General features: G+C 37.1%; 1 protein-coding gene across 27 annotated transcripts in view; it reads right to left on the bottom strand.

Moving 5' to 3' along the window:
• Positions 1-714: 714 nt before the first annotated feature.
• The window catches only part of NCOA3 (nuclear receptor coactivator 3), a 145,485-nt gene continuing 133,189 nt past the window's right edge, over positions 715-13,010 (bottom strand). For 19 of the 27 annotated variants that reach the window (XM_065566629.1, XM_024108810.3, XM_065566626.1 and 16 more), the window contains 6 exons: positions 12,415-12,711; positions 9,983-10,087; positions 9,224-9,452; positions 7,224-7,398; positions 5,158-5,299; positions 715-4,016 (listed from right to left, as the gene is read on the bottom strand). In XM_065566629.1, the coding sequence (XP_065422701.1) occupies positions 4,005-4,016; positions 5,158-5,299; positions 7,224-7,398; positions 9,224-9,452; positions 9,983-10,087; positions 12,415-12,711 (960 nt within the window). In that variant the 3' untranslated portion in view covers positions 715-4,004. Of the gene's footprint in view, positions 4,017-5,157; positions 5,300-7,223; positions 7,399-9,223; positions 9,453-9,982; positions 10,088-12,414; positions 12,712-13,010 lie in introns of those variants that run through there. The other 8 variants (XM_065566636.1, XM_065566637.1, XM_065566638.1 and 5 more) reach the window with 5 other exon arrangements.

The raw sequence follows: 13,010 nt of genomic DNA, 5'->3' as shown, positions 1-13,010 counted from the left end.
TACAGAATTTGTGTCTTCACTGTTTTCCAAACCTTTCCCAAAGAAGAAAGCGTATGTATCTGTATACAATTCCGATCTGGGAGAAAAAAGGAAACTTACGTTTCTCTGTCGTCTGGCAGCAACTTTGGAGATGGGAGAAGGTGGAATCCTGGAAGGCCAACTAATGTTAATAATGCTGCTCTATATCAATCAGAAATACTCTAAAAATTACATCTCTACCTCCATCTAAAAATACTCAGCTTTCTCTGTAGTTTAGTACAGTATAAAAGTCTGAATATACATTTCAGGAAAAAATGGTAAAGTATATTTTCAAACTGTTATACAAAACTTGGCTTCAGCCTGTGGCTCTCCCTATGATGGAAGATATATATTATAGCAAGAAAACTTATGTCCCAAACCTGTGGTTGTTCCCGAGTTCTTTTTATTTCCCCACCCTTCCTTCTAGTTGAGATTGTGTATCAGAACACTATTTTTAAAGCCAGAAAGATCATTTTATAGGCACCTTTGCAGTTGATACATGTTCAGCCCCTGAAACACACCTAAACCCAGGAAACCAAGAGTTCTTAAATCATTCCCCAAATCTAGCCTCTCTCACATAATAGTGTTACATTATCTCTCAAAGAGTGGTGGGGAAATGCTACACTGCTGGCCTTGTTAGAATATAATTGGCACCCTTCAGAGCTTAAACAGCTGACATACTAAATCACCAAGTTCTGGTTTTAAATAGAAACCTTTATTTACATTATTATTAACATCAAAACACAAAAATCAGAAGAGCAGTAATACTTTATAACCAACCCTTTTATAAATCAGCCCACATGTTTTTTTGTTTTTGCAATGTAAAGATACACACATTTCAAGCAGTACTTTAATGTAAACTAAATTTAAATGCAATTCTCAATACTGTATGCCTTCTCCTGAGAATTGTTTTTAAATATTGCTCTCAGAATTATATGGTTTCATACTTGCTGTATCATTCTATCATCCGTCTGCACTTAAAATCTAAAATAAAATGTGTGCTAATTGGTGCAACATTCAAATAGTTTTGTTTATAGCTTTAAAAAATGCTCTTGAATTCCTCACATTAAAAGCACAAATTTAGGATGAGATTGAATAAAAAATTGCTAATGGATTTTATAACACATGGTTTCTATAATCAACAGGAAACCTGGCAGGCATGTAGTGAGACTATGTCTGCTATGCAGTAGTGATTCAACTGGTTACACTAGTAAACTGTAATCGTACTGTCAAAAAGTTACACAGCTTCTTGAATCATTCAGAAAACTTTGCTGCTGTAGAACCAAAACACAATTATTGGAGATATCAAATACCACCAAAATCAAAGGACTGTTTAGTTTAGTAAATACACTTTTCAACCTAGGTGAAATATTTAGATTGTTGCCTTGAAAGGTTTCAATAACACTAATTTTAAAAGGTTTAAAAAGGCTTATCTTTTTATCATATTTGAAGTAAAACAAATCTTTGGATTCAGCAAAAAGTAATTACTGGAAAAAAACAACATTCTAAAGGCAGATGAGGGAAGAAGGATCTTTTGTAACATCCATCAGGTACCACATTTTAGAAGTATAAATAGAATCAGTCTCAAAAAAAAAAAAAAAAAAGTTAAGGGCAAAAAGCATAAAGTAGTACATATCCTGAAGATTTCACTAGTCAAAGCAATCAAGGGTTGCAGCTTCCATCAATATAATGAACAACTACAAGATATAAAATCATTCTATTCTGATTTAATATAAAAAGCAAGGGATTGTTGCCTTTCAACTCCATTACGTTGCACTGACTCAACCAGCAGGTGGATTCTAAAAAGCAAGAAAGGGGAAAACAGTTCCTTATGCTTTTAAATGTCATGCATTACAACACAGATGAACCAGACTGAGGAGTGGAAACAACTAAATTACTACAGCCAAATCTATGTTCTCAATGCTGATTGTACAGACTAGCCTGCATAAAAAGCAGATTTTTATTGCGCCTGCCTGCCTTGTGGAGTAGGACTGTGGCTGTAGATATAGGATGAAAGTTGTGTGAATTTTTGCACAGAAAATTATTTTCATTAAAATGGAAGAACATGGAAGTTCCTTCAAGTTACTGCAAAACAAAATATGACTTCCTAGTTACAGTACCAAAAAGAAATGATCAGAATCACTGATTTTCACTCACTCAGGAGAAGTCTGTTTTCCATTACACAATGAACAATAGAACAAAAGCACCACATTCCTTAAAACATTTCTGGTTCACACCCTTATGGAAGTTTCCAGGTTTCAATCGCCATCTGTCTGAAAGTGGATAATCTGTAATAGCATCTTCGTTTTATGGACAAAAAAAACAACTTGTCAACAGATAAAGATGAATAGACTTGTAACCTAACATGAATACTGATAGTAGACACACTTGTTTGGAAAATACATTCATTACAATAGAACAATCCAAAGAGGTGCAGACATTTGGTTAAACTGTGGCTTAATATCCATAAAGATTTCTGGATGTCATGTGACAACAAATGAGTTGCTTGCTGTAAGATGTGATGGTGGAGAAGTAATTAACAGGAAATACTTAGCAATAGGCATCTTTTCTAGAAAAACATTTAGGGTTCATTAAAGATAACCAAAAGTCCCGACAATACGGACTCATTAACTAAAAAGGCTATATAAAACCACATGAACTGTTATGACAAGTCATGACAGCTTACAATCCAGGGAGCCTTTTTTGTCAAATTGCCCTATATAAAAAATGAAATGTAACAAAGTGCTCACTTAATGTGGAGAAAGCATTAACCAATTGCTTAACCCTAAACAAATTATATTTTAAAAAAGCTATTATGTTAAAGATATAAAATAAGTGGCAAAGACCAAAGAAGAAAAAGATATGGGCCAAGGTCATTAAATTAAAAAAAAAAAAAAAATTGAAAGGTCTTCTATCTGGACCTCAACTAAGATGAGTTTACAGAAATCAACTTTGTTAAATATTTAGCTTCACAAACTCTGCAAAAATGAGTTAGTGACCTACAAAAGTCATATATATAATACAATTCTTAAAGATCATATTTACAAAATTTATTCACAAAAAAAAAAAACCCTGCAAAATTCTGATTCAGACTGCAGTGCCTTGCCTTGATTTTTCTGAAGGTTTTTCCCCCCCCAAAAAACATGAAGGATTATTGCTCTAATTTCCAATAACATAAAACATTACAGTACACAGTCTTTTCAATCAACAATTCTTAAAAGATTGGATTTGAAAAAGAACATGAGTGCACCCTACCTTTCGGTTTATTTAATCCTTATCAAAGATATTGCATTAATCCGTTATATAGCCTTTTATAAAGTGCACTCAGCTGCACATCAAAATTTAAATATTAGTCACGATTATGTTTAAATAATTTTAATTTATTTTCTCTGTAACCCCCCTTGGCATCAATGGGCAGGATTTTGGAACATTACATGTCAATTCATTCTGCATTGCCACTATGCTTGGAAATCCTGACTCCTGGGGATAAGAGGTTAAAAGCAGCATTTGTATTCAGGAATTCATATAAAAGAGTCAAGGCTAGGAACTACATTCTCTGTCAGATATTCTTACTAGAGAAATCAGAATTCTTATCTACCATGACTTCTCCGGGCACTTTTGCCTGCCTGTAGTTAAAGGGCTTTGGATAGCTACAGTAAATAGAAGTGGTATACATAGAGTCTACCCATCATATTTACTAAAATGCCATTCCCAAATTCACATTTCTAGAGGCAGAGTGCCAAAAATATTTATGACCATTGTTTTGTACACCACAATATACAGTAATACAGAGAGACTGCTTCTACTAAAAAAAAGTCTTTTTTGTATGAAGTCACTTGGGACATCTTGGTGATCAGCTGGAAAAATCAGTTATTTCCATAAGGCCAGTACTAGTTGCCACGAAGAATATGTAGCTTTTCTTTGTAATACTAGTGCATCATCATTAATATAGATCATTCTACTTTGGGAGATCACGGTTTTAGGTGTCAGCAGTATTTCTGTTAAAGGAAAACAAAAAAAGAACAACTATCAGAAAAACACCAGGATGGAATCACAAGGGGCACTAAGGAACTTATGTCCCACCAGACAGTCACTGCTGGCATTCACAAAACTCCTACTTAGCTGCCACATAACTCTGTAGGGCCCAATTCAGTGGCATGCTCAAAGCAAGTCTAAACCCACACAAAATGAGAGAAGGAGAAGATGATGGTGCCCCCTCTCATAACTTTTATTCCATTAGTTAGAGCACTCACCCAAGATGTGGGAGACCCAGATTCAATTCCTCCCTCTGCCTGATGTGAAGCAGGGATTTGAACTTGGTTCTCCCACTTCTCAGGAAAATGCCCTAACCACTGGGATGTGGAGTATTCTAGGGCCAGGTCTCTCTCAATGGTCTCCTGGTGGAGCAGCTCCGTTGTGGATAAATATTCATTGGAGCAAAAGTACTGGAACCTGGGTCTCCCACCACCCAGGTGAATGCCCTAACCACTGAGCTATCGAGGTATCGACATTTTCACTCACTGTCTGGCCCAGTGTGTATTTTGAAGATTAAAATATTAAGACAATCCATTTTTAGGGAGAAGAATCGCCTTTATTGGACTCTGTCTACAAGATAAGAACTAGTACTTCTATTACTCCCACTCTCCAATGTGAAATTTGTCAGTTTAGTCTAGTTGAAACCTTTGTTCTTAGATTGAAGATGGTCTTGCAGACAACTTGCAAAATCTCAGCAGATACAGTTGCCCCTTTCAAGTATTCTGGTCTCTGGAATTTCCCCAAGCTCAGTAGTACTTAAGTGACCATTGTGTCTCTTGAGCCACAATCATGAGATACCTGAAGAAAAACAGCTAACCTAGAAGCAAACTGCCAGGCTTCAGAATGGATATCAGCAAAGCTAGACAGAACCTACTAGAGCAAAATGAAAGCTTTATCCTCAAATGACTTAGGGGACAGCGAGAACTGAAAACCAGTGTGTGAGAGGAAGTCGGCCAGCTTGAGAACCGATTGTACTCAATGGGAAAAGAGGAGCTACAGACCTTTAAAAGGATCTTATAACTTCCTGTACGTTTAGGGCTGACCAAGCCTCTGAATCTCTACAGAACTGTTTATCAGTGGAGTGAATTGTTACAATTATCTTACCTGGTCTGGACCCATAGGCATCCCTGACATAGGCATGGTGTTAATGTTCATTTGTCCAATATGACCACTGCTGCCATTCATATGCATCAGATTATAAGTTGTAGGGCTCCCTTGATGGCTGAACTGCTGCTGTGGAAAAGAACTGGAGCACACAAGAACAAATAAAGTTACCTTCCATAAAGTTTGATTGGTATTTTAATGCACTGCCATCCTTATACAGGCCACAAGTGATTGACATGGCAGAAAGATAAGAAATAGTATTAAATCTTTATATAATCACCAGAACCAGAAGGTACCACATTTGTTACTTTTACACATTGGATAGACAATATAGAAATACCAGTACTCTGATCAGTTTTAATTTTTATCTGAAATTTACAAAACAATTTACTTTTCAGGAATCTGGTAAGTGTTCTTACTAATTAATGGAAACAAGCTTTCTCTTGTAGCTCTTTTAGGGATTTCAGTGATCACATTAGTCCACCATCATAATATTGTTGTGCACAATTAAATTTCTTCCAAGGTATTTTGTCAATATTCCTAGACTAAATCTGATTTCTAATTATAAAGATATAAACTCTAATGGATGTTAGGTGAAAAATCTATTCAGTCATCTATTCATACCTAGCCAGGGCAGGATCAAGGGCATAACAGACACTAATTACTACAAGGACATGATCTCTCTTATTTGTTGGTTAGAAACTGAAATGTTCAGTTTATCTTCACCCAAATCCTTTTCTGCTGCAAAATGTAAGACATAGATTTAACATTCAGGTGCAATGAAGACAGTTTCTCGGTCGTGAGTAAGAAAATGCTGTAGCAAACGCATTAAGTTCAGCAGAAGTAAGAACATGTAGCTATTTTTAGCTCATGTTCCCAGAATTCAAAGCTGGTTGAAGCGGAATATGAAAGACCATTGACAGCCATGCAGTGGATTTATATTCCCAGTAGATGTCCCTCTAGATGGTTTACATTGAAAGAATCATTGCCAAAATTCCAAACATAAGACAATTTCATGTTAACTGTGTACTGGTGAAACGTGTACTTTATCTTTCCTTTCTGTCCACTGCTAATTAATAAGAAGTGTGTATCTGTATTTAAGTCATGGAAAACAACAAACAAGAAAGCTTTGAAACTCTGGTAAAAAGCCCACCAAATACACTAAGGCCTTGTCTACACTACAGGGGAAAATTGATCTAAGCTACGCAATCTGAGTTACATGAATAGTGCAACTCAAATCAGCGTAGCTTAGATCTACTTACTGCGGGATCCACACTATGCGATGTCAATGGGAAATGCTCTCCTGTCAACTCCATCCAGTGGAGTACAGGAGTCAACAGGAGAGCAAGCTGTGGGTGATTTAGCGGGTCTTCACTAGATCTGTTAAATCAACCGGCGATGCATCCATCACCGGTCTTGGAAGTGTAGACAAGCCCAAAGAATTATAAGGACTTTGCAGATGAGACAGAGGATAAAAAGTTAAGTTTACTGGCCTAGATACTGTTCCTTAAAGACTCCCATGAAACCCTTAATCTTAGCATTGAAGGGACAAGGGATTCATGGAAACCTTAAGTCAGAATCTCCTTGCCTGTGCATCTTTGGGTTAGAACCTTAATGTTATTTTTACTATGTGTGGGCGTGCGTGCTACATACATACACACGTACATTTTTAATGGAAGGTAAAACATAATGTCTATTGTGTGGAGTAACATGAATACAGGTTTTGATTACTTAGCTTTTTGTACAGCATACACTTAGAGATTCTGGGTGTTTATTTAAGAAACACGGCCATGATTTTGTAAAGCAACTAGCAATTTTTGGTGTCCAACTTCAGACGGTTTAAAAGAGACCTGGGGTGACATCCTGGTTGCACTGAAATCAATGGCAAAACTCCCATTGATTTTAATGTAGCCAAGATTTCATCCATGATTTTCAGAAAGTGCTAAGCACCCACCCTCTGAAAATCAGGTCCCTTTGAAATGTCTTAATTTTGGCACTTGAAAATTGGAACACCCAAAATCACTGGTCACACTTGAAAAACACTGACTTAAGTCTTTACTGCTCACCTGCTCCTGGCCATGTTTCCTGATGACCAGCCTTTCATCTCAGGGGACTGGTACATTGCTGCTGTTTGAGAGTGCTGCATCATGGGATTTTGAGAGGCTCTAATTCTTGATGACATCATTGGGTTGGGAGGGCTTGCTACTCTACTGAATGTGGGATCAGGTTGTTGGCTTATTCCTTACAAGACAAAGAACAAACAAAACAGATGCTAATTGTCATCTTTAAGCATTTTTAGTCTATATCCTTGCAATGGAGGATGAAAAATGTCTCATCACATTAACAAGCGTGATGAGTCCTGAACCCCCAGAGATTTACAATTGTTCTTAAACACTAGTCTGCATTTCCCTTACATGGAAATTGGATTTGTATGTGCGCACATGCACATTTAAAATTTCCTTCGCTTCTGCAGCTTATTGCCCATCTGAACTCCGTATTCTTTCCACAGCAACTAGTTGTGATATCAAATTATAACTTAATGTGACAAATAAGTAGCACAAGCAGACAAACATTTTAGCAATAAAATCCTGTTTTTGCAAATAATCTCAGTAATATTGCAAAAGGGAGGGGCAAAGACAAATATAGGCTATAATCAGCAAAATGATTTATAACAAGATATTTTCAGTTTTCAGCAGTGTTTCAAAAGTTTTTCCTCCAATACTTGTAATAGGAGCTATTTACATTTTCCTCGTAACTCATGTGTGAAAAGAAACAGAAGATATTTTCCTCCTCGGTATTATTTATACAGCAACATAGGTGTGCATGAGAAATTATAACACAAAGAAGCTAACAAATAAGAAGTTAATATACTATGTAACATCCATCTTGGTAATTAAATCATTTAATTGTATCAGGAATGTCTCATATTCTAATAAAATGTCTGCATTTAAGAGAATGCTGCAGAAAGATAGTCAGATATAAATTGCTGTAGTGTTCTGTAGCAAACAGGTGAGAGAATTTACTTGGGATTATGTATCTGGATTCACAATAATGACTTTTCTCTCTCAAAACTGGATTTTGAGGGCAGCCAGATAGTAGGTACATATAGATGTGCATGAATTCAAATAAATATTCATTGCTTTCTATAAATGAACTACTGAACAGTTCTATGGAAATCATGACAGTATGGAATGATCCAGGCAAGAAAGTTATCAAAACAGAAAAGGGGGTGGGGGAAGAGAAGAGTAATAGAATCTGTTACATCAGGAAACAATATATCAAACTAATTACATAGTAAACAAACAGTAAGCTCATTGGCAGCACATTTAACTGTGTTTTAATTTTTTGACTATTTAAATGATAACCAAAGGAGCTCCATATTTATATGGTAATAACCATTTCCTGGGCTGAATAAATGCTGAAACCTAAAACAAAAGTTCTAAGCAATTTTTTAGTCCAGGATGAAAACAAGCTACACAGGTTAGCAGCTTTCCCTACACTTTCCTCTCACCCCTGCACTCTTGTCTGTATACTGGAGATCACTGTGCTTAGACTATTACCAACAAAGGTTTAGCCATCCTAATCCTCTCCATTTCCTTCTAACTTTCACTTGCTTTAATATATCTGCAGGAAGGGGAAGCCATTTTTATTATGGGCAGCATATGGCAAATTCTGGAAGCAGCAGCCAGAGAGCTTTGCATAACAATTGTATAGATATTGGAAAATAACCAAACAATGATCATGTAAATTCTTGGGCTCTCATTGTTTATACTGTATCTTCACAAACAGAAATGACTTACATGTATATTTGATGAAATCACGGCTGGGATGGGAAATAAATGGATAGCCTCCCTCACTCTGACAGAGGGAGTTCCATTTAAGAATGTTTGGTTACACAGTGTGTTCAGGATCTCTGAAAACCACACCCACCCACCCACACACTTTTTTATAAGAATTTTTTCTCCCAAGCCTCAGGGTGATCTGGAATATTTAGGTAGATGAGATAAATGGAAGAAAGGGAAGATGGAGTGAGGGAGAGACAGAGTTGAGATGTGAGCATCAGTACCATAATTAGGCGGATATGGGAATTGCTGCGAAGGAACTTGAGCCATTGGGGGACCTGCCAGAGAACTGTCCATGCTTCCTGAGGCAGTCACATTTGGTGGTGGACTGAAGGTCTGAGGTTGTTGCTGTTGCTGCTGTATCATCATTGCCATCCTCTGCTGTCTGATATGATGACTTATTAGCTCCCTGTTGCGCTGAGCCACCATCTGAGCATTAAGAAAACCTTGCTGCTACCCCACAAACAAACAAACAAAAAAAATGTATTGGATGATATTTAACAAGTAAAATTAAAGGCATGCCAGAGAATCAATCCATGTACATATTTTGTACCCATAAGACCCAGCACATCCAGGGCTAGCAATGGAATTCACATTAACGAAAGCCAGTTGGCAGTGTTAAAATGATCAAAATATCAAGTTTAAGTTTGCATTAAACTATCTTATTCATGCTAAAAAGCTAATGCAGGATGTTATCTTCTTAGCACTCATTTCATATAGGTAAAATACTACTTATATGCTACAGATGCAGAGTGACATAACAGACCACAGGTACCAGTGCCCACAAATCTGCAATTTCAGAACTGTGCGGGATATACCCAACTTGATAATGAGGATCATTCTTCAGCCACCAAAGAAAATAAATATACCCCGTGGAATCATGAGAGAAGGCCTGAATTCTATAAGGACTTGTGTGTGGCATGTTTGTTCCCTGCTATTTTACAACATGCTATTTTGGAAGGGTGAGTGTGATGATTACTCACCTGTGACCCCACTTGCGGCTGCATGACTGGCCTCATGACTGGGGCACCACCAGTACCTGGGTTTTCCATTTTCATCTCAAGTGCTTGACGGGTCTGATTCAAAAACTTAGGGAAAGACAATTAACAGTGTCTAAGTGGGCTGTATTAATCTGCTTCAAATAGGAATCTTCAAAAACACCAGGCTACAACAATCAAACCAAGTAACAGCAGCTAAACTCTTTATTTAGGAAAAATAAGAAAAAGAAACCACCTTTCTGCAAATGTAATTTTTTTTTTTTGCATCTAGAATCCAGAGATTAGTGTTTTTACCTTATTAGATACAGAATGCTGAAGCATTCATCTTTAAATTTGAACATGAACAGTTGTAATTCACACATTCAAATTAAGTGGCCTGGCATTAAAAGGCTTTACTTTCTTATAAAATATTTTGTAACCAAACTCATTTGAAGCACAGTATAGTAGACCAACACTTCTACTCCGAGTTCCAAAATATCCAAAATATATATAACTACAGGTTTCATCTCTGTTTCAAGGGTGGATACCGTTAAAGCGACTATTATAAAAAAGACATGACAGTTGCTCCAAAAAGCCGTAGCCTGATTCAATGCCCTGGTCCAGCCAAGAAGAAAAGTATGGGATGGGAAGTGCTGAATACTACACTCTTTTATAGTATAAGCCACTACATTAATTCTCCCAGCCTCTATTATCTGACACTCCCTGTTATCCAGAATTTGTTCACAACCCTTTACACTTATTACAATAAAAATTTCCTCTGCTATCAGTTGCTTTTGTTATTCAAAACATATTCAGTGTTCCCCAATGACTTATGGATAATTAAGGTTGCACTTTACTGTAGCACACAAATTAAATTGAAATATTCTGTTAAGAAATGTAAATCAAAATGCTGAGACAACAAATAACCCTTTTTTAAATTTTTACGGCACAGTGTTAAAATCTATCTTGTTTCTTATACTGTGCCTATCACCATAACATCAGGGTATCTAAAATGGATCAGATTCATAAGGGAGAACAAACAATACTTTTAAAAAAGTACCACCACCATTCACTTATATTTTATTTAATACAATTAATCAAATCAAGTGATATCTGAATGCCTCTATTCAGAGAGGGAGTGATTGGTAGATAATAGCACATTTTGATATTCGTGAAGTCATTGTTTTGACACAATAAAAATTACTTAATTTGCAAAATAAGTTGAAAAGCTATTTATTCATTAAAAAGCCAGATATATTTACTGTGGAACTCACTGGCAGAAGACATCACTGGGGCCAAGCGCTTAACAAGACTCAGAATAAAGACTGGACATTTGCATGGATAATGAGATCATCCAGAATTATATTAAACAGGATTATTTTTAAAAGAACAAAAAATTGGAAGCAATATAAACCTTTGTACTGTAGGGCAAAACCAACCTCTAACTGGGAGGTTCTAGGAAGAGATATCTCCTATGGGCAACTTATTGAATAGTTGACCAAACTGAGGTTCTTGCACCTTCTTCCAGAGAAGTGGTTTCCAAACTTTAACAACTTGTGAACCCCTTTCACTAAAATGTCAATTCTCACAAACCCCGTCCTAAAAATGAATATTTCCAGGGATTTTCTCCTTTACCCAAGTATAAATTATAAAAGCAGTGATCTTGGAAATATAAAATTTGTTTTTATGACATGCTTATTACACACTATTTATTATTATTTATCATTACAGTATTTTATTACATTATGAAAACAGCAACACTCTTCCAAGATCTGATTTTGTAGCTTGTATCACTTTGAATAAGCCTGTTATAAGACAAGGCTCCTATGTTTCATCAAGGAGTATCAGATGTGAAAGAGCATGAAGGTATTTAAGAAGCCAACTCAGAGTTCCTCCTACATAAGCATTCACGTCTTGAGCAGTCCAGGAAAACAACGCACGTTACAACAAAGCTTAAACTTGTTGTTCATCATAATTTTAAAAATAATACTAGCTGCCTATTTAATTTTTAAAAGAGCAAAAAATATCCACCTCCCTTTCCATTTCTTATAAGGAGTCTTGAAGTTTAAGTCTCCTCCGTGTAATAGTTATGCTTGCTTTGATCTGCTTAACTCTTGGAAGTCCAGGGGCTCCAGGCTGCCAGGGATCCCTAAGGACAGCTCTGTCCGCCACTGGAGAATTTTTTCCCCAAGAACCCCCTGTAACATTTCATGAACCCCAGTTTGGGAACCACTGTTCTAGAATCTAAAGCATCTGGTACTGGCCACTATCAGACAGGATGGTTGACTAGACACCCCTCATGTGAACTGGTATGGCAATTTCTATGTTCCCTTTATTCTTTTGAAGTAATATAATTCACTTTACCTCTCTCTCCACTGCAACAAAGTTTTCTATCTTTTGGAGTAAGACAAAAGTGTAAACAAAAAAGCAAAGATTACCTGCTGCCCCTGAAGCCTCTGCTGAAGTTGCATTCTGAGCTGCTTTGGTGTATTGGTTCGGGGTCTCATTAGACTTGCTCTAGGATGCATACTTTGCAGTGGAAAATTACTCTGTTGGCTCATCTGATTCATCATTGAATTAAAGGATTGCTGTTGTCCCTGCATGTTAGTAAAACCTCCTGGCATTGCTGCCCCTTGCCCCTGATAGGGCTGACTATATAATGGAGGCTTCTGGTCAATCATAACTGCAGATTCCTGACCTTGAAATGAATCTTGCTTCGGTTCCAAAGTTTGCCCCTTTAACAGACAAAGAATATATTGCAAATAAGAACAGCATCGTTTTAAATATTTATTAACAGAGAGTCCTGTGGCACCTTTAAGACTAACAGATGTATTGGAGCATAAGCTTTCGTGGGTGAATGCCCACCAGCAACCCCCATATTCGCTCTCCCACAAACCCAGTGCCTCCCACTCGCCAGCAGGCCCTGCAGATAGGCGCCTCACTCTGCCTCCCCACACCTCCCGCCCACCACAATCAGCTGTTTTGCAGTGTGGAGGAGGCTAGGGGGAGGAGCGAGGATGCAGTGCACTCAGGG

This window comes from Chrysemys picta, chromosome 13 (assembly GCF_011386835.1).
Source record: "Chrysemys picta bellii isolate R12L10 chromosome 13, ASM1138683v2, whole genome shotgun sequence".
In the NCBI taxonomy this organism is placed as follows: domain Eukaryota; kingdom Metazoa; phylum Chordata; order Testudines; family Emydidae; genus Chrysemys; species Chrysemys picta.
The sequence above is the reverse complement of the archived record's forward strand: the minus strand, read 5'-3'. Positions and strand labels throughout refer to the sequence as shown.